The 25,146-nt window shown below is 44.2% G+C and overlaps 1 protein-coding gene across 1 annotated transcript; it reads right to left on the bottom strand.

The window, feature by feature from the left end:
• Nucleotides 1-919: 919 nt before the first annotated feature.
• Ddx21 (DExD-box helicase 21) lies at nt 920-24,582 on the bottom strand. Its single transcript, XM_004657882.2, has 15 exons — nt 24,444-24,582; nt 21,751-22,191; nt 19,032-19,107; nt 18,525-18,703; nt 17,426-17,543; nt 16,235-16,420; nt 13,809-13,954; nt 12,991-13,140; nt 12,414-12,575; nt 11,413-11,532; nt 9,701-9,774; nt 7,910-8,069; nt 7,116-7,250; nt 5,623-5,667; nt 920-3,740 (listed from the first exon to the last, which is right to left on the bottom strand). Exons 1-15 carry the CDS (start codon nt 24,528-24,530, stop codon nt 3,465-3,467), a joined length of 2,355 nt encoding a protein of 784 aa, XP_004657939.1. The 5' UTR covers nt 24,531-24,582; the 3' UTR covers nt 920-3,464.
• Nucleotides 24,583-25,146: the final 564 nt, after the last annotated feature.

The raw sequence follows: 25,146 nt of genomic DNA, 5'->3' as shown, positions 1-25,146 counted from the left end.
GTATCCCTGTTCACCCATGCCTTGTTTGGGTTTTTAAGAAAAGTCATTTTTTTCTTTGCACTTTTTTTGTTGTTTTTCAAGGTAGGGTCTTGTTCTAGCCCAAAGTGATCTGGAATTTACTATGTAGTCTCAGGCTGGCCTTGAACTCAGTGATTCTCCTACCTCTACCTCCCAAATGCTGGGATTAAAGGTGTGTACCACCATGCCCAGCAAACAAATTTTAAGCTGGGCATAGTGGTGCACACCTTAAGTCCTAGCACTAGGGAGGAGAGGTAGGAGGATCTCCATGAATTCGAGACCACCCTGAGACCTTACCTTGAAACACCCCAACCCTCCCCCGAAAAAGATTTGAGAGAACGTGCACACCAGGGCATTCAGCCACTGCAAACAAACTCCAGATGCATGTGCATCTGGCTTACATGGGACTTGGGGAATCGAACGTGGGTCCTTTGGCTTTGTAGGCAAGCACCTTGACCGCTAAGCCATCCCTCTAGCCCAATTTTTAAAACATGTTTATTTTTATTTATTTGAGAGCAACTGAGAAAGGGGGGGGAGCGAGTGAATGGGAGTGCCAGGGCCTCCAGCCATTGCAAATGAACTCCAGATGTGTGCACCCCTTTGTGCATCTGGCTAACATGGGTCCTGGGGAATTGAGCCGTGAACCAGGGTCCTTAGGCTTCACAGGCAAGCACTTAACCACTAAGCCATCTCTCCCGCTCCCGATTTTTTTTTATTTGCAGGGAGAAGGGGTGGGGGAATGAGCGCACTAGGGCTTCGTGTCATTCGTGCAACAGCATTCATCTAGCTACAAGGCACTAGAGAATCTCACCCAGGCTGTCAGGCCATGTGAGCCAGTGTCAAGTGCTTGCGCCATCTCTCCAGCCCCTGTTTTTCATTTTGGAAAAGAGGCCACCAAAACTAAAAGTATTAATATTTTTATTACAGCATAAAGTAGTATTTTATACATTAACTCATTTTATTGTAAAAACATTTTATGTACAACTGCAGAGAAACCACTACACACACAGCTCCACATAAAAAAATGGATTGCAATTGAGAAGTCCACTGAGTTGTCCAATAAAGTGAAAAAAATATTTTCTCTGTAGAAAACAGTAAAAATGGTAACAATTTCCCAGACTAATCTAATTTATTTAAATATTTATAAACATGGTTTAGATTCTGGGAACCTGAAGAAACATCAGTTTCATGTATTCCACAAAGTCATGTTTTATTTAAGAGAAGTGTAATTTAGACTCCTACCCACCTTTCCTTTTAGTTTATGCCTGATTCTTTCCTGTGTGCTAATCCACAACCCACACCTAGGTTTTGGTTGTGCCTTCTGAAAAGGCAGCTAACATATCTTTTTGAAACCTAGGTGGTAAGGTACCCACCTCTCTCCTAATTGTGGAATGTTTGGATTGTTATTAAAGCATTCCCAGTATTTGAGCAAGAACAGAACCTAATAAAATTATAACACACACAAATCCATCTGTGACTTGATGGGCAGCCATGAACAAGAATGAAGTGAAAACTGACAAGGGGGTTGAAGAATGAAAACCAGTAACTGAGTACTTCAGGTATTGTCTCAAGCCATCAGGAGTTGAGCTGGCCATCATAATCTCTACTGAAGGCAATCGAGGAAGAGGCAGTGAAGTGGAAAAGGCCACAGAAAGAAAACGGTAGGCCTGGAATGAGTTTAGGTGTTCAGACTAACTGGATAAAAAATGATCATGCGGAGCCAGGTGTGGAGGTGCATGCCTTTGATACCAGTCCTCGGGAGGCAGAGGTAGGAGGATGGCTATGAGTTTGAGGTCGCCTGATCTACATAGTGGATTCCAGGTCAGTCTGAGCTAAAGGGAGACTCTACCTTGAAAAACCGGAAAAAAAGACTATGTGGTTTTAATTTTCTTTTATGATCCCCAGTACAGATTCTCTAATAAAGCCAGACAACAGCACTCCTCAGAGTTCTTCAGTTCTCTCAAAGCAACAGCTTGAAAGAACCATACAGTTTTTCTTAAAGAAGTCTCAGCTAGGTATGGTGGTACACACCTTTAATCCCAGCACTCAGGGGCAGACGTAAGAGGACTGCAGTAAATTTGAGAGGCCATCCTGGAACTTCAGAGACCCTACCCCCCCCCACAAAAACACTTCTAAGCAGTGATAATCTACCAACAGAGATGCAGTTGAACCGAAATGATTCCACACTGTAGCTTAAAATCTAGGTTATTTAGAACCTATATTGGACCATCAGCTGCTTAAAAGTCCCACTTGCTTACCAGTTAACTTCATGAAATGTTCATGAGCTATAGGCCACCCCTATGTAAAAAATGCTAATCACACAGCTTCACTCACAAAGCCGCTTAGTGGGCTTTCTGGGCATGCTCTTCAGCAGTGCACACCACCCTCCGCTCCCTGAAGTCCGTCTTGGTAAATTACGTCCATCGTCCAAAAGTGCATTACAAGTGTTTAAATACCATTTATCCAGCCTTACTTAGAAAGCTATAGGACCATCTCATATATTTCAAATTAACTTTAAAGATACTAGGTCTCTACTAAAATGTGCTTCTTTAAACATTATTTGTAGAGAATTCACTGGAACATAAACCACCTCAAGAGAAACTAAAGGCCATTAAGATGCACACTGTGGGTAATGTACACAGAATGAACTTTAACCTCCAAGTCTACAGACTGGTATAAAGCAAGTGTTCACTCAACTAAGTTTGAAATGCCAATTCAAAACCATCGCTAAGTTTAATTCTCAGGAGTGTGGAGGTACACACAAGTAACTGAAGGAATGCCAATTAGAGAAGAAAAAACAAAAAAAAAGCCCTAGCTCCCGAAGGCTAAGATGGCTGCATTCCCTTGGGTATTTCCATTAGAGAGCCCTAGTAAAGACTCTCTGGGAGACAGGAGATGCAGCTTGGTTGTATGGCACATGCTTAGCATGTGTCAGGCCTGGGTTCAAATCCCATCACCAAACAAACAAAAGAGATGAACATCCAGGTCAACTTAAGAGGACAGACAGATACATGCTTGATTTTATCTTGTAATTGTACAGATAATGCAGTAGAGTGAAGATGGAATGAATTCACATTCCACTGCACAATGAAAACCTGGTTTTCACTGCTGGGTGTGGAGGTGTACGCCTTTAATCCCAGCACTCTGGAAGGAGAGACGGGAGGATCACTGTGAGTTTGAGAACAGCCTAAGACTACATGGTGAATTCCAGGTCAGCCTGGGCCAGAGTGAGACCTCATTTTGAAACAACAAAAACAAACAAAAAACCCATAAGACCTGATTTTAAAAAGTAGTTCAAATGATAAAAGTCAGATGAAGGAACTTATAGAACGCCCCCCCCCACCCCCAGGGATGATCAGAAGGGCTCTCAACTGTGTGTGTAAACAGCATGCAGTTCCACACTGCCAAGTCCATCTCCGCTGCCCACTGTGACCCTCTCCAACCTATCACTGCCCGAAAGCTTTACCAAAGCTCCGCTTCTGCCCTTTGTTTGGGGGTCTGTTGCTTCTGCTGCCACCTCCTGATCCCTGTCCCCTGAAGTTTCTACTTCCTCCCCGCTGTCCCTGTCCCCTGAAGTTTCTGTTTCCATTCCGCTGTCCTCTGAAACCACGGCCACCATCCCGCTGACCCCTTCCACCTCGAAACCCTTCCAGCGGTCCTTCCAGTTCAGGTTGCTCTGTAGCCACCGAGAGCTGCCAGCGTCGGGAGTCACGCCATTTCTCCTGTTGAGGAAAGGGTTCCTTTTCAGTCTTACTAAATATGGCAAAGGCATGAGAAAATCCTTGTCAAGTAGGCTGTAAAATTTTTCGTTTTGAGGTAGTGCCTCACTCCATCCCAGGCTGACCTGGAATTCACTATGTAGCCTCAGGGTAGCCTCAAGCTCATGGTGATCCTCCTACCTCTGCCTCCCAAGTGTTGGGATTAAAGGCGCCACCACACCCGCCTTAACTCTTGTACTTAAGAAGTTGGTGGTGTCTTGGTAGGTATGATCTCAGCATTTGAGCAATTTAAAATGTGTATGAAAACAGAGTAAACAGGGCAAAAGGTGGGTAATGTTTAGAACTCTAAAAAGGAGCAAAGGCAGGATCAAAAGCAAAACAGAATAAAAAGGGTAGAGGAAAAAATACAGCAAGATTTAATTCTTGACCAGGAGTGGTAGCACATGCCTTTAATCCCAGCACTTGGGAGGCAGAGGTAGGAGGATCTCCCGAAACTGTGTAGTGAATTCCAGGTCAGCTTGGGCTAGAGTGAGACCGTACCTTGAAAAACCAAAAAGATTTAATTCTCTGGCTGGAGAGATGGCTCAGCAGTTAAGGCACTTGTCTGCAAAGCCTAAGAACTCAGGCTCTATTTCCCAGTGCCCACATAATGCCAGATACACAAGACGGCACAAGCATTTGGAGTTTGTTTGCAATGGGTAGAAGCCCTGGCATGTCCATTAATTCTCTCTGCCTCTCTCATAAAACAAGTAAAATTTAATTCCCAACTATCTTGGTAAGAGGACTAGAAAGGTTGCACCCCATAATATCATTCTGCATTAAAAAAAAATATTTTATTTTTATTTATTTGAGAGAAAAGAGAGAGAACTCCAGATGCATGTGCCCCCTCATGGATCTGGCTTATTTGAGTCCTTAGTCTTTGCAGGCAGGTGCCTTATCCACTAAGCCATCTCTCTAGCCCTCATTCTGTATTTTAGGATAGCAACCCCTGCTTGTTTTCTAGGCCCATTTGCTTGAAACACCGTCTTCCAACCTTTCACCCTAAGATAATGTCTATCCTTTGTAGAAAGGTGAGTTTCTTGGAGACAACAAATTGTAGGATCCTGCTTTTTAACCCAGTCTGCAAATCTATGTCTTTTCGTTGGGGCATTGAGACCGTTGATATTAAGAGTTATTATTGAAAGGTGTGTATTTATGTTTGCCATTTGTGTGTGTGTGTGTGTTACTGGTTCTACCTGTGCTCTCTTCTGTTAACTGGTATTTGAGTATAGCTTGTTTTTTCTAGGTTCCTTATATGTGTGCTTTTCCTTTTGTTCAGCATGGAGGATTCTATCAAGTATTTTCTGTAGAGCTGGTTTTGTCTTCAAATACTCCTTTAACCTGCTTTTGTCATGGAATGTCTTTATTTCTCCATCTATTTGAATGGATAACTTTGCAGGATAAAGTAACCTTGGTTGACAGTTGTTATCTTTCAGAACTTGGAATATATCACTCCAAGCCCTTCTGGCTTTAAAAGTTTGTGTTGAATAATCTGCTGTAATCCTGATGGGCTTGCTTTTGTAGGTAACTTGATTTTTCTCTCTAACTGCTTTCAATATTTTTTCTTTGGTGTATGTGTTTGGAAGTTTGATTATAATATGGCGAGGAGAGGTTCTTTCTGGGTTTTGTCTGGCTGGGGTTCTAAAGGCTTCCTGTATCTGTATTGGCACCTCTTTCCCAATTTGGGGGGAATTTTCCTCTATGATTTTGTTGAAGATGCCTACTATGCCTCTGGAGTGGAGTTCTTCTCCTTCTACTATGCCCTGAATTCTTATCATTCTGTATTTTAATAATGTACACTTCATATAACTTAGTTCTATTAACATTAACACCCAAGAGAAAATACCTGCATTTCTGTTACTGCTTCGGTACGGACATCAAAACAAACACCCTAGAAACCAAAGAAAATGGAGTAAGTCCAAGCAAAATGCCAGATAGTATGTGAAAACCACCATTAACAATTAAGTTTAGAGGAAACTTGAGACCACAGCCAGCTAGTATGACAGTTCCCAAAGCACAAGAGCAGAGGGTCCAGGAATGGGTCAGGAGGACTCAGAACTGCCTGACTAGTGACATCTGTGGCTACTACCCCGTGGTAACTCTTATTCAGGCTGACCCAAGCAAACACAGATAAAATGATCTTCTGCTGCTCATTTTTCAGTTTTTCACAACTCAGCTTCCTGTGCCAGGGCATGAGAAAAAGCAGGTCCTTTCTAACTTTGTAGGTGTTGTTGGGTAATCCAAGTGCCTTCCTCGATCATTGATCAAGGAAGGCGCCGCCCTGTAAGTTAACCTGCATCCTTTCCACCCTGCAATGTATCAATCACCACAGGTGTCATCCCAATACTGGTGAGTTCTGCCATCTGTGTAGTCTGCATATGCACACTAAGTATTTCCAGTACAACACCTGGCACGCATTGGGGTACACAAGAAACTAGAGTACTTGTTGCCCTTGAGTGCAGCACAGGCCTCTTGAGGCTTCCTGTTGTAAGCAAACACAGCAAGGTACAACTGACCAGAGTGAACACTATACCCCCTTTGACATTCGGATATACATGCTCCCAACTGATGCTTCATATATAGTTTTTAGCTTTATTTTTTGAGGTAGGGTCTCACTATTGCCCAGGTTGACCTAGAATACACCACGTAGTCTCAGGCGGGCCTTGAACTCACAGGAGTCATCATACCTCAGCTGCTTTAAAATGAAATTTTAAAGCTAAGTAATGTCATGAAGGACAGTGGAGGAGAAGACATTGCCACTAGTTGGGATTAGAAGGCATGCGTTTGTGCAGCCGCGGGGAGGAGCACTCATCCTCAACCTGCTAGAGACAGCCACTGCCAGTCTGCCCACACTTTTACCCATCCCATCAGGGAAGCCACGGGATAAACGTGATTTGGTGACTAGGTCCTGGGTTCTACACTTTGGTCAGTCCATGTAACTGACCACTCAAGGGTCCCACACAATGAAATATTTTCACAGTAATACATGGACATTATCTGCTCACTTCATTTTCCTTCTCACACACAGTGAGATAAATCTGAACTTGAATTCAATATTCTGAACTAAATTAGTTAATAAGCTGTGTAGGTAAAATGTCAGGGAAGTAGCTGGATCTTGAAGTCTGGTGTCACGTGCAGAACTGCTGGGCTGCATAAAGATGGGAGTGGCTGTCACCAACGAGCTGCAACCAAGAAGCACGAGAAACTCCGCAGTGGGGTGTGTGTGTGTATATAAAAGAGGAAGCCTCTTCACTGGGCAGGAAGACACCACCCCCAGCACCCAACCACAGTAAGCTACTGAACCAAGGTACAGAAGGGCACAGAAGGGCCCAGTCTTACCAGCTTTCCTTTGAGGAAGACCATTCCCTTTACTTTGGAGTCGATGCTCTCACCCAGCTGCTCTTTAAGTTCTTTCCAAGCGTAACTAATGTTTGGCATCTCAATTGAACACCGCAGGACCATGGTCACAAAGCCCTTATTGAAAGAAAGGGAGGTAAAATTTAAGTTTTGAAGGCTCTGGCACGACCATTCTCTCTCAAATAAAAAAAAAATAAATAAATTTAAGCCAAGCACTTGGGAGGCAGAGATAGGATTGCCACGAGTTCAAGGTCATCCTGAGAATACAAAGTGAATTCCAGGTCACTCAGAGCTACAGCAAGACCCTAACTCAACTCCCCCCCACCAAAAAAAAAACCTTGCTCTCAGTATTTCTGGACAAGTTCTTTTGAACAACACACATCCCTAATTAGAACCCTAATCTGAAGGACAAGGAAATCTCTACAGGCCTTTTACAACTGCATGTGAAACTACAATTATATTAATATACATTTTAAAACTTCAATTGGCCAAAGGTAAATAATTCACTACTGTAAATGCAATACCTAAAAAAAATTCACAAAGTTTGCAACAGTCACCACTGACGACATTGCGGAACATTTAATCATCGCAGAATGTCCACTAAGTCAGTGCCATTTCTCCCTCCATTATAACCCTGACAGCCAATCATCTATTTTGCCTTCAATGATTTGCAAATGTTGTACTTAGGAAAATGACAAAATACCATTAGCAGCTTCCTTCCTTCATGAACAATTGAAAACAACTAGGATACTTCTGTGAGTCCTTTCAAGTCTTACCGCCTCTGAGTTCATCAAGGAGCGCTGGTCTACCGACGTGGCTCCTGAAATGTGGGCCAGTGCTGCTGCCAGGGCCTCCACAGCTCCCTTCTCTTCTATCAGCTTCTCAGCTGACTGCTTGAAGTGGCCAATGGCAGTGGGAGGCACAGAATCTAAAAGCCTATGGTTTGATGAGAATACATGTGTTAGGAGAAAGCAGAAGTAACACTACAGCAACTTAAACAACGTAAACAGTATGAACAGTACAGAGGGCATCAGTGGGATGGGAATGTAGCTTCGTTGGTAGAGCTCCTGCCTACCATGCATGAGCCCTGGGTCTGAACCCCAGCACTACATAAAGACAGGCATGGTGATGCACACCTGCAATCCATGTGAGGAGGTGGAGGCAGAAGGATCTGAAGATCAATGTCACCTTCCAGAAAACACAAAATGACATCTATATTGCCTATGTGTTGTTTTGGAGCTTGCAATACAGAGCACACTGGCCTCCACCTTTTGACAACATCTTTCCTGTTTCTAGAGTTTGAGATCACAGGTGTATGCCACCACACCCAGCCCCATGTTGCGTAGAAGTGTTTTTTAAAGTATTTTTAAAATTTATTTTTATTTATTAAAGAGAGAGAGAGATAGAGGGAAAATGGGCACACCAGAGCCTTCAGCCACTGCAAACAAACTCCAGATGCATGTGCCACAATGTGCATCTGGTGTACATAGGATCTGGACAATGGGACCTGGGTCCTTAGGCATTGCAGGCAAGCACCTTAACTGCTAAGCCTTCTCTCCAGCCAGTAAGTGACGTTTTCCCCTCTCGCTTTCCTCAATATGTTTTAGATATGGCTCAAGGCAGACGGCAGCCTCTCTGCTCTTTATGGCAGAATCTGACGCCTCAGGGTCAGGTGGATTGCTCTCAATGCTCAACTTCCTGCCATCATAAAGGTTCGTAGGAAGCTGCTCTGTGGCTTCTTTCCCATATATTGTACCATTTCATGTCAAATCCAGTTTGCGGAACCCTAGAGCACTGTAATGCCATTCCTCAGTTTCTAACATCCAGTCACTGGCCTCAGGCTATAGCAACAGAACTGCTCAATCATTATGACCCAAGAATAAATTGCTGCCTTTTGAGTGAAGTCCCAGAGGACACACTGGGCCCAGCCCATGTCCACTTGCTTTATCATGAGCATTTCATACATACAAACAGTAGCTGTTTGGGAAGCACTGCAATGGTTCTCAAGCTCATTAGTTCCTCACAAAGGATTTAGTCCACTCCTAGGAAGTATCTGGAAGTTTGGGTTTTCACCAAGGAATTCTAAGCAGCTTATATCCTTCAGCATGTAGGGACATCTTCCACAACCATGCTCTTGCTCCCAAGACCAGCAACATACCACTGAAGAACTTGGGTACTGTTAACTATGTGTGGATCTCCTTCATTCATCAAAAGTCAGCCCTCGGGGGCAGAGGTAGGAAGGATTACTGTTTGTTCAAGGACAGCCTGAAACTAGAGTGAAGTTCTAGACCAGCTTGGGCTAGAGTGAGACCCAACCTCAAAAAAAAAAAAAAAAAAAAAAAGGTCTACAAACCAAACAAAAATAGGATTGGGCAGGGATAAATAGAAACAAGACATTTTTTCTATCAAATTCTACTTTAACACTATTTGAGATTTTATAAGCAGGTGGTCGTCACCTCTTCCTAATGAATTAAGGACTTGGGAGAGGCCAAATCTCTAGATGGTACAAGGACACTGAGCATGCAGAACTACCACTAGGAAGATCTTGGTGACAGTAGAGAACATACCTGATGGCATCTTTGCTGGAAGCTTTTATTATTTCTGTTGCAGAAGGTACACCAATGCGTTTAAATTTAATTCCCTACAAGAAAATGAACCACAATTTAATGTACAAGGGCCATCAACTATTTCCATCAAGGTAAGTAACCTCATTTCTTTTTTGTTATTCATATGTAACAAGACCCAAATTCTTACCACTGTTAACAGCCTTTGTTTCTTTTTCTTTTTTCCCGAGGCAGGGTCTCACTCTAGTCCAGGCTAACCTGGAATTCACTCTGCATTCTCAGGATGGCCTTGAACTCATGTAATCCTCCTACCTCTGCCTCCCAAGTGCTGGGATTAAAGGCGTGCACCACGCTGGGCAACAGCCTATGTTTCTATGGCACATTTGTCAGAACCAAGAAATTCACACTGTTCGACCATTTCACCTGTCTTTCCCAGTTTTCCAAGACTGTCCTTCGATTTGAGTGACTCAGTAATTTTTCATGCAAACACTGAGGAGTATGGAAATCCCACAAGCAGGCTGGAGACACAGCCCAGGGGTCAAGTTGCTTGCCTGCAAAACAGAACAACTGGGGTTCGATTTCCCAGTACCCACATAAAACCAGTAGCGCATGTACCAGAAGTACATTTGCAGTGGCGAGGCCATAGCATGCCCAGTCTCATTCTCACTCCCCCTGCTTGCAAATAAATACATAAAAAGGAATCCCACAAGTACCCCTGTTATCAGGGACACATGCTAAAACCCTGATCATGTGAGCCATATTTCCTGGCCCAGGCAGTGTTAGCCTGATTCCCCACTGGAGTACAGGACAAGGGGAGGAGGCTCAGTTCTACCTATCTGAGGGAGTATCTACATAAATTATTAGAATCTGTAAGGAAATTTAGCCTTTTCTTCCCCTGTAACTTTTTTTTTCTTCTGTTTTTCAAGGTAGGGTCTCACTCCGGCCCAGGCTAACCTGAAACTATGTAGTGTCAGGGTGGCCTCAAATTCACAGTGATCCTACCTCTGCCTCCCAAGTAATGGGACTAAAGGCGTGTACCATCATGCTTGGCTCCTTTTGGATTTTAAGCAATTTTTATTTTGCTTTTTTCAAGGTAGGGTATTACTCTATATCAGGCTGACCTGGAACTCACTTTGGAGTTCCAGACTGGCCTTTAAGGCAGTGATCCTCCCGCATCTCCCAAGTGCTATGCTAGGATTATAGAAAGGTGTGCACTGCCAAACCTGGCTAATTCTCATCAATTCTTAACCTGCTTACATATTTCTGGCTGTGTTTGTATAATTATCATATAAATACTACTTTTTAAGCATATGAAACACATTACTATTTTTTTCTTTTTAAATGTTTTTATTTATTAGAGAGAAAAATGGGTGTGCCAAGGCCTTCACTACCAAGCCATCTCTCCATCCCACTTATTACTATCTTTCCTTTTTTAAAAAATGAATTTTATTTATTTACTGGAAAGAGGTAGAGAGAAGAAGAGAGAGCACCAGGCCATCTAGCCATTGCAAAGGAACTCCAGACCCATGTACCACCTTGTACATCTGGCTTACGTGGGTCCTTTGCAGGCAAGCACCTTAACCACTAAAACATCTCTCCAGCCCCTATTACTATTTTCAGATGCACTATCATTTTAATGGGCTTTATGCTACAGAATAACAGACTAAAAGTGAGTACAAAGCTCAGATGGACAGAAGGCGGGAAGGTAGTCTTACAGCTTTTTGCTCCACTTGAGCTAACTGGTACTCTTCCTTGTGTTGGTAGAAGCAGATGCAGACCCCTGTTCTTCCAGCTCGCCCTGTCCGCCCAGAACGATGAATGTAGGATTCCACATCCTGTCCAAGCGAAATGTGTGTGACACACCCAAAGTGGCCACGCACAGCCAGGTGGAGGAAAGGGAACAGAATCAAATATGAGTAAGTTCTAAAACCTTTAAAACGCTGACCCCATCCTATAAACAAATCTCCAAAGGGTGTTTTCCAATAAAGGGGTATACATTCTTGTAATTTTCAAGTCATTACAATAAAAGCTAAAAAGCAAAAGGTTAATTTTACTGATATATCTCATTTAACCCATACACACAAATTCTTACCATTTTGAGAACAACCTACATAAGATCTCAAAATATCGATATAATTATTTTTATACTGCATTTTTATATTTATGTATTTTATATACTTCATATATTTTGGGGGAGGCTGGAGAGATGGCTTAGCAGTTAAGGACCCAGGTTCCATTCCCCAGGACCATGTAAACCAGATGCACATGGGAGTGCATGCATCCGGAGTTTGCAGCCACTGAAGGCCCTGGATCAACCACTCTCTCTCTCTTCCTTTTTCTCTCAAATAAATAAATAATAAAATATTTCTCTACCTATTCCTCACAAACAAATAATAATGCATATGAAACTGCCCAGTAAGCAATTTTCTTAATGTTCGTATTTGTGTATTAATGCTACTCTCACCATGACCTCTTTCAGACACAAAACGGCCTGGATATCCATGACCTTGCAGTGAGTGTCTGGCACTACCTACACAAGACCACTAAAATAGAAGGAAAAGATGACGACATCAAAATAAGAGAGACTAATGGGGGAGGGATGTGATGGAGAGTGGATTTGTGAAGGGGGAAGTGGGTAAGAGAATTATTATGGTTTATTGTCTATAATTATGGTAGTTGCCAATAATAAAAATAAAACAATGTTTAAAAACCTTACCTTTGGTGGACAGCTTTGTACAACCAAATCAACCTCAGGGATGTCTAACCCACGTGCAGCAACGTTGGTTGCCACCAAAACTCCAAAATCACCATTTCTGAAACCTTTCAGGGTAATTTCCCTTTGTTTCTGTGGAATATCTCCATGTAACGACTGGGCATCCTGCCAGAGAAAACACTGGCCTAAGAAAACTGTAGGTAACACCACAGCCCTAGTTAGGCCTAAAAAGTAACACTCTCCCAGTTTTCCTAGGAGTTATTTCCGTGCCACTCCTGGTGGAGTCATTCAAGTGGAAAACATGCGTCTTCTTACATGGAAATACCACCAACTGTTCCCACACCCTCAGCTTCAGTTACATGTAACTACACTGATGACTGCATACATGTGATCCCACTTACTTGTACATCTGAGCCACCCTTTCCCCTATGACTAGTAGGTAAGCTCAAAGACATCCCCTCCCCCCTCCCATTTCTCACACAACATGAGGAGGCCATCAGTAGAGGAAAGAACATAGACTGAGATCAGGCGTGTCCGTGGTAAAGACTGGAGCCCCAGCTCTGGAGCCACGAGGACCTACCTGCTTTATGGAGGTATTCTGTGACAGCTCCTGGGCATCTTTCTTGGTTTCACAGAAGATGATCGTGCGTCCTTGATGACCGCTGTACACTCGGATCACATCCCCAATAACTGCCGCCCTCTGAGTCCAGTGGCATTTAATAGCCAAATGCTTTTAAGAGAAGAAAAGGCACTTAGAAAACCTTTTCCATGACCTTCTCAATTGCTAATCAGATGCTCAGGCCTGACAAGAGATGTCTGCTGCCACCATGCTGAGAGGACACAGCAAAGTGCAGTCATCACGCTTTGTCCCCACACCCCTCTCCTTTCTCCAAACACCATCCGGCTTCACAAGCCATAGTACAAGGAGTGTCACTCCCCAGACTCCTACAGGAAACCAAGTTACTGACAGGAAGTTTCTGAATGTTCTGTTTTTCCAGTCACTTAAAAGTACACTCTCCTGCCAGTGACTTTACAGGTCTGTTTCTTGGGTGAAATGAATTCATCTAGGTACCGGAGCCTAAGATGAAAGCAGATTTAAGATAAAGCCATCAGACTGCTCTGCTGCCCCCTAGTGGTTAAATTCTAAATTTGTTAACATAATTCAGGCATATTTATTTAGATTCCAAATAATTCTGAAATTAGGTTAACAAGATGATGAAATTTAGATCACAGACACCATACACAAAGAAGAAATGTGTATTTACTTGGCTTTTCTCATGGATGTAGTTTTTATTTATCTGGTAATACAGCTTGTATTTGCAACTTTTAATATTACTACACAGGAAACAAATGATAGACATTTCAATACTAATTCCGGCAACTAAATGAATCATTTACCTCCACAGTTATTGCTGCTTTCTGAGTCTTTTTACCAATCAGGTCCACCTGTTCATATGCAGATTTCATGTATTTCTTAGCAACATTAAATACCCAGTGAGGGCAAGTTGCAGAAAAAAGCAATGTTTGGGGATTGTCTTCAGAATCTTTAGGGGGAAAAAAAAGTCAGTATGAATACTCCAAACAAGCCTCCACAGCCTCCAACCCCTTAGTCCTTCCAGGTCCGCAGTCACAGCACCGCTGAGGCCGCCACACACTAAGGACAGAGTGACTGAGGGGGTTCCCAATGAGCAAAGATATGGCAAATCATCTACGTAAAGGACGCCTGAGGGCTGGAGAGATGGCTTAGCGGTTAAACGCTTGCCTGTGAAGCCTAAGGACCCCGGTTCAAGGCTCGGTTCCCCAGGTCCCACGTTAGCCAGATGCACAAGGGGGCGCACGCGTCTGGAGTTCGTTTGCAGAGGCTGGAAGCCCTGGCGTGCCCATTCTCTTTCTCTTCCTCTGTCTTTCTCTCTGTGTCTGTCGCTCTCAAATAAATAAATAAATAAATAAATAAATAAATAAATAAATAAATAAATAAATAAATAAATAAATTTAAAAAAAAAAAAAAAGGACGCCTGAGACGATGACAGCACTCTAAAATGTGCTCTCTAAATCACAGCTGGCAGTATTAGTCCTGCACTACGGTAACCAGTCAGTACAGAGCTCTGCGTGAATAACCTCCTAAAGCCAACAACAGACTAGGATTCTGCACAGCGCTGGCCCAGAATGTCCAACCCCCAAATCCCATCAATTTGTTCTTCAGGTTCAGCTATTTTATTAGTCTGCACTTGAGAGTGCCACTGCCTTGTCATCATTTGATCGGACAGTGTGAGCTGCCACAACTTTCTTTTTTTTTTGGGGGGGGGGGGGAGTTCGAGGTAGGGTCTCACTATAGCCCAGGCTAACCTGGAATTCACTACATAGTCTCAGGGTAGCCTCCCAATGCTAGGACTAAAGATGTGTGCCATCCACCATGCCCAGCAATATAAATTACCTTTATCGAAAAATGAAGTTATGAAATTTGCAGAAAAATGGATGGACCTGGAAAGGATTATACTAAGTGAGGTAACCCAGGCCCAGAAAGCCAAGAGCCACATGTTCTCTCTCATATGTGGATACTAGCTACAGATGACTGGGCTTCTGCGTGAGAATGAAAATACTTAGTAGCAGAGGCCAGTAAGTTAAAAAGGAGACATAAAGGGAAGAGAAAGGAAGGGAGGAGGGTACTTAATAGGTTGATATTGTATATATGTAAGTACAATGATTGTGATGGGGAGGTAATATGATGAAGAATGGAATTTCAAAGGGGAAAGTGGGGGGGGAATTACCATGGGATTTTTTTTATAATCATGGGAAATGCTAATAAAAATTAAAATAAATAAATTACCTTTATCAAAAAAAAAAAGCCTTAGGATTAAGGTTGGAATCGCCAGGACCCATGTAAGCCAGGTGCACAAGGTGGCACATGCACATGGAGATCATCTGTAGCAGAAGACCCTGATGTATCCATTTTCTACCTGCCTCTTTCTCTCTCTCTCTGGAACCAAAGGTGTGCTCCACCACACCTGGCCTTTATTTACAAGTTTGAGTCCCCACTATCCACATGAAGTGGTTCATCTGTTCACCATCTGTTTGTAGCAGCAAGCCTTGGTGTGCGCACATGCACACACACACACAAATAAAGTTCCTGTGTGTGGAGGTCAGCGGACAATGGTCAAGTAGGCCCTCGCCTGTCCTCCATTGAGGCAGGGTTTCTAGCTCTCACTTTACTGTTCTTTGCCACAAGCTTCTGGGACATCCTACTTCAGCCTCACATTTTGCCTTCACAGTGCTGGGTTTAAAAGAAGCATGCCATGGATTCCTGGTTTTTGCTTGTGGTCTGCGGACTGAGCTCCAGCTTGAGCTGTGAGCACTTTATCCACTGAGCCCCATCTCATGAAGTTTGAATGCTGAATTTTAACATGTACAAGTTGTAATTAGCATGCACACACATACATTTAGAACATCGGGCATACTATAAAAGTAGTATATTGAGGCCAGACATGGTAGTGCACACCTTTAATCCTAGCACTCAGGAGGCAGAGGTAAGAGGATCACCATGAGTTCAAGGCCACCTTGAAACTACAGAGAGAATTCCAGTCAGCCTGTGGTAGAGTGAGCCCCTACCTCAAAAAAAAAAAAAAAAAAAAAGCAAAGCATACTGAGCTGATATAGTATGAAATTTTAAAAAAATCTTTTTTCCTAAGTTTTCACCATTATAGTTATGTGACCAATGGTGAAAACTTTTCTTAAGTCTGCTGCTCCTTTTCCAATGCTTTACTTACTTCTAGAAACTACTACCCTTCGTTTGGCCACTTTTGTCATTCTTCAGATCTGGGGTTTACCTTTCTTGTATGCCACACACAAAATCTCTTCCACTTGATCAGCAAAGCCCATATCCAACATCTGATCAACTTCATCCAGGACAACGTGTTTCAGTTTGCTGAGATCTAGCTTGCCACTCTGTAGGTGGTCTTTGATTCGACCTGGTGTCCCAACCAGGATATCAATCCCATTCCGCATTCGTTCAACTACAAAGAATACCAACAAAAAGATTTGTTTTAAAGTAAGTCGCTTTACCAGTCTGGGGTAAACATTTCAGTTCTAATGTATTTACTAGGTAGCTCCAAAGCAATGCATTAAGTACAATACTCAATATACTCCTACCCCAGTGTAGTGGGTGACACAACAGGAAAATGTACCATTAGGGGAAGAGAGTACAATACAAGGCTTGCTACTCGGCTGGTACAAAACGCCAATGTTTCAAAGAACCTAAGTGAGAATCTTAAGCAGGATTTCTTGTTTTTATTGAGACAGGGTTTTGCTGTTCAGTCTAGTCTACCCTAGAACCCCCAATCTTCCTGCTGCAACCTCCTAGAAGCTGAGATTATGTCTAGCTAAGGAACAGGAATATGAATGAGGTAAGAGGGCATAGGGAGGATGACACCACATAGAAGGGCAGCGTTCTCGCAAGGCATGGAAACGTCACATGTTCAATGTGACTGGGACGAGATGGTAAGGATTTTCCCTACGCAGCCAGTGTACTCTAGATGCCACCTTACACACACCATTCAAGTCAATCCTCAAATAAGTTAAGTAACTTGAGCACGAAGACCCACAGTACGTGAGCAGCCTTCTAGGCCTACAACAGTTTCAAAGAAGGAAATTACAAGCTTTGTGTGCCAATGCTGACACTTAATATGCTCCAAATCCTTTCAGCTCAGCTCTCAATTAAAGCCTGACTGGAAAGTAATGGAATGGAGCAAGGATACATGAACCTCAGACCCTGTGAAAAGAATCTCATCTGCAAAACCAAACATGCAAAAGGAGACAAGCTGGGGGTAGTCTTAAAAGATACAGACAACACAAAGCTCTTGAGAACCATGGATACAGGACTTATCCATCACTACTCAGGACCCTGTTCTTGGTCATCTTGAAACAACAGTGACAATGACTAGATGAGATAAGACACAGACATCAGGGTCAGGAAGAACCCTATCAGGCCACCAGAAATGGCTGCTCTGCAGCTTACTTACTCTGACCACCATAGGGAGTCCCCCCATAAAAACAAGCCACTGACAGCTTCTTGGTGATGTCACTGAAGTCTCTGCTGACTTGATTCGCCAGCTCTCTTGTTGGTGCGAGAACCAGTACCTGAAGGGAAAGACACCGGCTTCAAAGGCTGCATCATATAGGCCTTACCCTAGAATTTGCCAGAAAGTTAACTCATCCTACTTGGTCTCGCTCTAGCCCAGGCGGACCTGGAATGCACTATGCAGTCTCAGGCTGGCCTTTAACTCAGAGATCCTTAATGCTGGGATGAAAGGCATGTGCCACCATTCCCAGCCCCATTCTCTCTCTCTGCTAGCAAATATATGTGTGTGTGTGTGTGTGTGTGTATTAGGTACCTAAATATACAACACTCCAGAAGCTGCATGTGGCTATTTGGAGCTGCAGAAAATTCCATAAAGCATCATACCAAAGAGAACCACCTGGGCAAGGAACAATACTGATACCACTATTAATTTTGCTTTGATTTATGCTTATGATTACTTAAGTACTTTCTATATATTATTCCAATTCTCATAACAACATTTGGCCTAGACATTTAAGGGTAAAATGACTAAAACCAAAAGATTAGTTTGGAAGCCAACCCCAGATTAAACTCATACAGCCAGTCCAAAACTTGTAAACAAGCTCCCCTGCTAAAAATGCACTCAGTGGCTAAGGTGCTTGCTTGAAAGCCCAACCGCCTGGGTTCAATTCTTCAGTACCCATGTAATAAAGCAGATGCACAAAGTGGTGCACGTGTCTGGAGTCTGTTTGCAGAGGCTAGATGCCCTCGTGCACACACATATATTCTCTCTCCCCTTGCAAGTTAATTAATAAATACTTTAAAAAATAAATCAAAATACATTCTCCATTTAGCAAGAATCACCACACATATGACAAAGCCTGTAAGCCACAAGTACATTCAATAGTTTAAAGGGACCATGGTGAGCATTAATACCAACAATCACACCCATGTACAGGGCTCGTGGTTGATGTGATTCTGGTCTATGGTCAGTCAAGGTCCAGTAAGCACAGTAAGGTGCTGTGTTAGTTTAGAGCATCAAGTCTGAGTCTTATAGTTACCTGGGGGGCACGACCTCGTTTTCTGTCTTGCAGTGTGCCCTGGAGTTTCTCAATCAAAGGGATGGCAAACGAGAATGTCTTCCCAGTTCCTGTGCGCGCCTGGGCAATTAGGTCTTTTCCGCTATACACATGGTGGAATGTCTTTGCTTGTACAGGAAACAGGAAGTTCACGCCACGAGCTGTGAACAAATCAACCATGTTACCAGCCACTGTTTTTGGTTGGTGATGCTGGGACCAAACATGGAGGCCTTGCACACACCTGAAACCCTATAACCACCACATCCAAGGAATGAAATGTGTATAAACTGTCAGTCACTACACTTCTGAATGCATACTAAACTACAGTCACTTGATCAAAATAGGAGTCTCATTTATAACATGCATGTTTATTTCCATTGTAGGGCTGTAATTATTATCCTATACTGACACTATGTCCTGGTTCACCTCAACAATGTAAGAGTACTTCCAAATACCATTTTAACATTATATAGCACACAAAATTATTACCTTTGAGAAGCTTAATAGTCTCTTCAGATATGGGGAAATTAGAGAAAGCGCCTTCTTTTTGTTCCACAGGTATTTCCTGATAAAAAACCAGAGAAGGAATTCAGTTACTCACATATTAAGTTAATACAGAGAAGCCATCCAAGACAGAACTGATTCTAAAGCCACTCTTCCAAACACATCAGTTTAAAATAAACCAAATAAAGCAAGTTATAGTGGCACACACTTGTCATCTAAGCACTCAAGAAGCTGAGGCAATAAATCACCAGTTCTGAACTGTCTTGAGTTAAGAGCACAGGACCCTGACTCAAAATAAACAAGAGGCTAGGGATACACTCCAGAGGCAAAGCACTTGTCCTTTACACAACAGCCTTGCAATTTCCACACACTTAAGTGAGGCAGTTCATGTCTGTAATCCCAGCATCTGAGTCTGAATCAGAGGACCACAAATCCAAGCCCACCTTGGGAGGAGAGGGAGGAAGGGACAAAGAATGGCATACCAGGGCCTCTAGACACTGCAAACAGCATACCACATGCATCTGGCTTACATGGGACCTAGAGAAGCGAACCTGGATCCTTAGGCTTCACAGGCAAGCGCCTTAACCTCTAAGCCATCTCTCCAGAGTAATGCTCTTACTAATTTTTATAATCAGAGAAAAACTGTGTTGATCATAATCTAAGACAAACAGAACATTAGAAATAGGATTTTCTCCCTTTACACAGGAGGGAAGGGAATATACCTCTAATACTGAAAACCTACAACAGGGGCAGTCATGAACCTTAGGGGTGTAACAGCTGCTGGTGTTTGGCTAAATGTATATATTATGCTCACCAAACTGCCCAGTAAGCACTTCTCTTTAATGTTCATACCCATATATTAATGCTCACTTTTCAGATGGCAGTGACCTTGGGATGACTCAGAAGGCACTATGGGGTGCTCAGCACTGAAATATCTCTATCACATCTTCCAAGGCTCAGGGTACATTGCAGAAGAGGTGGCGGAAAGAATATAAGAGCCAAAGGAAAGGTAGGACTCCTTACAATGTGCTCCTCCAGACACAAAATGGCCTGGATATCCATGACCTCACAGTGCCTAACACTACCTACACACAAGACCATCATAACAGGAGGAAAAGATCCTGACATCAAAATAAAAGGGAGACTGATTGAGATGAGAAGGCGGTATGGAGAGTGGAGTTGTGGGCAATGTGGGAGGGGAGAAAATTACCATGGTTTACTGACTATAATTATGGAAATTGTCAATAAAAAAATGAATTAAGTTAAAAAAGTAGGATTTCATGTTGGGTGTGGTGTCTCACATCTTTAATCCCAGCACTCTGGAGGCAGAGGTAGGAGGATGGCCATGAGTCAGAAACCACTGACACTATAGTGAATTACAGGTCAGTCTAGGCTACAGTGAGACCCTACTTTGACAAACCAAAAAAGAAAAATGGATTTTTTCCTTAGTTCCTGAGACAGGGTCTCACTAGGTGGTTCCAGGCTGGCCACCCAAGTGTGGGATTAAAGGCATGTACCACCGTGCCCGGCTGATTTTTTTTTCCAGACTAAGTAGGAATTAGTCTCAGGCTGGCTTCAAACTCACAGTGATCCTCCTACCACAGCGATTCTACCTCAACCTCCCGAGTGCTGGAATTAAAGTTGTGCACCACCACATCTGGCACATACCTTTTTTTTTTTGTTTTGTTTTCCGAGGTAGGGTCTCACTCTAGCCCAGGCTGAGCTGAAATTCAATATGGAGTCTCAGGGTGGCCTCACAGCGATCCTTCTACCTCTGCCTCCCAGGTGCTAGGATTAAAGGCAGGCACCACCACACCTGGCTTTAGGTAACATACCATTTTTTAAAAATTTTTTGTTATTTTTATTTATTTATTTGAGACCGACAGAGAGCGAAAGAGGCAGATAGAGAGAGAATGGGTGCACCAGGGCTTCCAGCCACTGCAACCGAACTCCAGACGTGTGTGCCCTCTTGTGCATCTGGCTAACGTGGGTCCTGGGGAATTGAGCCTCGAACCAGGGTCCTTAGGCCTCACAGGCAAGCGTTTAACCGCTAAGCCATCTCACCAGCCATAACATACCATTTTTTTAAATTTTTATTTATTTGAGAGCAACAGACAGAGAGAGAGGCAGATAGAGAGAGAAAGAGAATGGGCGCGCCAGGGCCTCCAGCCACTGCAAACGAACTCCAGACGCGTGCACCCCCTTGTGCACCTGGGTAACGTGGGACCTGGAGAACTGAGCCTCGAACCAGGGTCCTTAGGCTTCACAGGCAAGCGCTTCACCACTAAGCCATCTCTCCAGCCCAACACACCATTTTTAACATGAGGTCCCACCCTGAAGTTCAAAGCTACTACTCCATGAAGTGCAGATAAAGATACATGTACTTCCTTCTACTACTAATATAGTTATGTTTATGCGAAAGGCCCGGGGTTCAATCCCTACCACCAACAAAGTTTATTTATTATTATTACTTTTGTTTGTTTGTTTTCCAAAGCAGGGTCTCTCACTTTAGCCCAGGCTGACTTGGAAATCACTATGTAGTCTCAGGCTGGCCTCAAACTCATGGCAATCCTTCTACCTCTGCCTCCCGAGTATTGGGATTAAAAGGCGTGTGCCACCACGCCGGGCTCACCGCTTAACTTTTTGTGTGGCAGTTACCTGTAGCTCTGGAGCAATAACGCAACATGCAGAAGAGCAACTTTACCTGCTCTGCTTCACTGCTGCTTTCTTCACCTGTGGCTTCACTGGAGTCAGATTCAGAAGGAGAACCTCCATCCTTCAATTTGGGGCTTTTCCCTCCAATTCCTCCATTCCCTTCCCTTTCTCTCTTCACCCTCCCGGGTTTAGGAGCACGGGCATCTTCCTCGGAAGGCTCCCTACTGTTTATCATTTTGGGGGCTTTAGCAACAACCGCTGTCTCCTCACGGGACTCCTTTTTCTTTTTGGCAGTTTTGGATTTAGGAGAGATGACGTCATCTTGAGAAGGCTCTTCTTGCTTCTTTACCTTTTTGGACTTAGGAGAACCCACATCAACTTCAGGCTGCCCTGCTTTCCTTTTAGCTGTCTTAGCTTTGGGGACAGTTATTTCTTCAACCCCTTGTACTGGCTCTTCAGTCTTAGATGTTGTCTTCTCTTTTCTGGATTTCTAAGACATCAGTAAGACACAGAAATGAACATCAGTACAGTAGCACAATCCATCAATTTTTATTACAAGATTCCTCGCAATTATAAGGAATACAGTTTTGGGCATCTCAACATTTGTATTTTCAGGTTGCAATAAAGTAAAAAATATGTACAGTACCATTTCTTAGTTATGTGGAGATAACTATATATCGATACCCATTCTAGCATGGAAAACACTGTGCCTCCTAGTAACTTTTCAATTCATATTGGTGAAACCACTGTAAAACTGAATTTTCATGAGCTGTCAAGTGGCTCAGGGGATGGATGCTCCAACAGGCTCTAAGATACAAGTGATCAAGTCTGTTCAAATGTAATTCCAAGCCTTCTATGTTGACAAATCAAATAATACAGGCAGATTTCTTTTTCACTTCCTGCTAAAATTCCTATGCAGGTAGAATGAGACCCTACCTCAAGAAAAAAATCTAAACTTTGTACCCTCCTAAATGAGAGAGCTGGTTTTAGCATACTTAAAAAAATATTGGGGGCTGGAGAGAATCCTTAGTGTTTAAGGCACTTATCTGCAAAGCCAAAGGACCCAGTTTGATTCCCCAGGACCCACATTAGCCAGATGCACAAAGGTGCATACATCTGGAATTCATCTGCAGTGGCTGCAGGCCCTGGCACACCCATTCTCTCTCTTCCCCCCTCTTTCTCTGTCAAATAAATAAAAAGTTCTTTAAAAAAAAGAAATCACCCCATGGACTGGAGAGATGGCTTAGCAGTAAAGGCACATGCCTGTGAAGCCTAAGGACCCAGGTTCAATTCTCCAGGTCCCACATAATCCAGATGCGCATGGTGGCACAAGCATATGGAGTTCGTTAGTGGGGAGAATCCCTATCATGCCCATCCTCTCTCCCTCCCTCTCTCTCTCTCTAATCAATAAAGAGAAATTAAAAAAAAAAACCTACCCCATGTATTAAACAAAAACACTTATTTTAATGAGCACACAGGATATAAATACCTGGAAAGGGAAAAAAACGCGTCAAAACCAACTAGACTAAAAATTCTGATCCTCTCCAACTTATGCTACTGAAAACTTGCACCAACTGCACGCTGCAGCCATCCCCTCAGACCCTCTCTAATATACCTCAGGCTACTGGGTATTCTCAAATCACAGTATTTCAAATCGAATTAAGGCAAATTCGGTGGTAGAGCACCTGCCGGATTGACTCATAGAGAGCCATCTGTCACATGTGGGAAAACTGACCTACTAACCACCTAAGATTGAGAAGTCCAAGCTTTGGAACATACTGGCGCAGTGAGTATCCCTACTTCTCCAACCACCTGTGGGATTAAGGCATGTGTCACCATGCCTGGCTGTTTTTTTTTGTTGTTTTTTTTTTTTTCCCAGGTAAGGTCTTGCTCTAGCCTAGGTTGATCTGGACTTAGTCTCAAGCTGGCCTCAAACTCACATTGATCCTCCTAGTTATTAATTGCTGTTTTAAAAACTTCCCGCGATAATGGGGAGGTAATATGATGGAGAATGGAATTTCAAACGGGAAAGTGTGGGGGTGGGGAGGGAGGGAATTACCATGGGATACATTTTATAATCATGAAAAATGTTAATAAAAATTAAAAAAAAAAAAGAAGAAAAAAAAAAACTTCCCGCGAAAGACCACCCAGAGAGAGCCCAGGTCATATTCAGTAGGGCGTTCAGGGCCAACCTTTGCTCGCACGCGTCTCACCAGAAGAGACTGAGTCACAAGTGAAATCACTAGGCGCGGAAGCCACAGACTGACAGCACGGTGGTGACGGCCGTGGCACACCGCTGCCCTAGGTAAGGAGGGTGTGCGCCGCGTGCGCGGAACTACTGGGCACTGAACGTGTTCCCCAAAGGCTGCGTACGGGAAAATAATCAGTATTTACCGGGCTACACAGGTTTAAGACGGAGTGAGTGAGCGGCGTCCCCGCGGATGCCGCCGGCGCGTGTCCACCTGGACGCCGTCCACTTCCCGCGGCGCGGAGCCCCCCGCCCGGGCGCGGGTGCACGTGGGCGACCGGTCTCCCTCGCGGCGTCACGGCGGGCCGCGGGGCTCCCGCTCGGGGGCACGGGCTGGAGGTGGGGCGGGCCGCCGTCCGCAGTGGCCTCGCGCCCCGCCGCGCGGAGCCGTTCCCGGGGCGCCCGCGTGGCCCTCACGCCGCCGGCCGCGACCCGGCTCCCGCGCCCGGGCGGCCCCGGCCCTGTCACCCACCCCCCGGAACGTTCGGCATCACCTTCTCGCTGGGCTTCCGCGGCGTCTCCATGTCCTCGGCGGCCGCGCCGGGTCCCGAACGGGCCTCGCTGCGGAGCTTTCCCGGCATCGCTCAGCACGCCCTGCCGGCCTCGTCCACCGCGTGCGGCGCAGGGGGCTGCCGCTGAGGTCTGGAGCCACGCCGCGTCCGTCACTTCCGTGGCGAGGCGCTTCCGGCGGAAGTGGCGTGCGCCGGGGGCGGGGTGAAGAGCGCAGCTGCGCGAGCACGCTTCCAAGCGCTTTCCGCGGACGGTCCGGTTAGACCATTGACCGGCTAAGCCCATGGAAAAGCAGAACTGGCGCAGTCACCGCAGAGATGAGCTTTGTATTCTTTTCTTCTGGTTTGCTTTTATATGTATATTTTAATTTTATTTATTTGAGAGAGAGAGAGAGAGAAAATGGGCGTGCCAGGGCCTCCAGCCACTGCAGACAACTCCACACGCGTATGCCTCCTTATGCATCTGGCTTACCTGGGTCCTGGAGAATCGAACCGGGATCTTTTGGCTTTGCAGGCAAACGCCTTAGCCGCTAAGCCATCTCTCCAGCCCTGCTTTTATATTTTTATTTATTTGCAAGCAGATAGAGACAGCCACTGCAAACGAACTCCGGGATGCATGCGTCACCTTGTGCGTCTGGCTTACGTGGGCACCGAGGAATCAAATCTGGGTCCTCTGGTTTGGCAGACA

Source organism: Jaculus jaculus, chromosome 18 (assembly GCF_020740685.1).
Source record: "Jaculus jaculus isolate mJacJac1 chromosome 18, mJacJac1.mat.Y.cur, whole genome shotgun sequence".
NCBI lineage: Eukaryota > Metazoa > Chordata > Mammalia > Rodentia > Dipodidae > Jaculus > Jaculus jaculus.
Note: the sequence above shows the minus strand (reverse complement) of the source record. Positions and strands in the feature narration are given on the sequence as shown.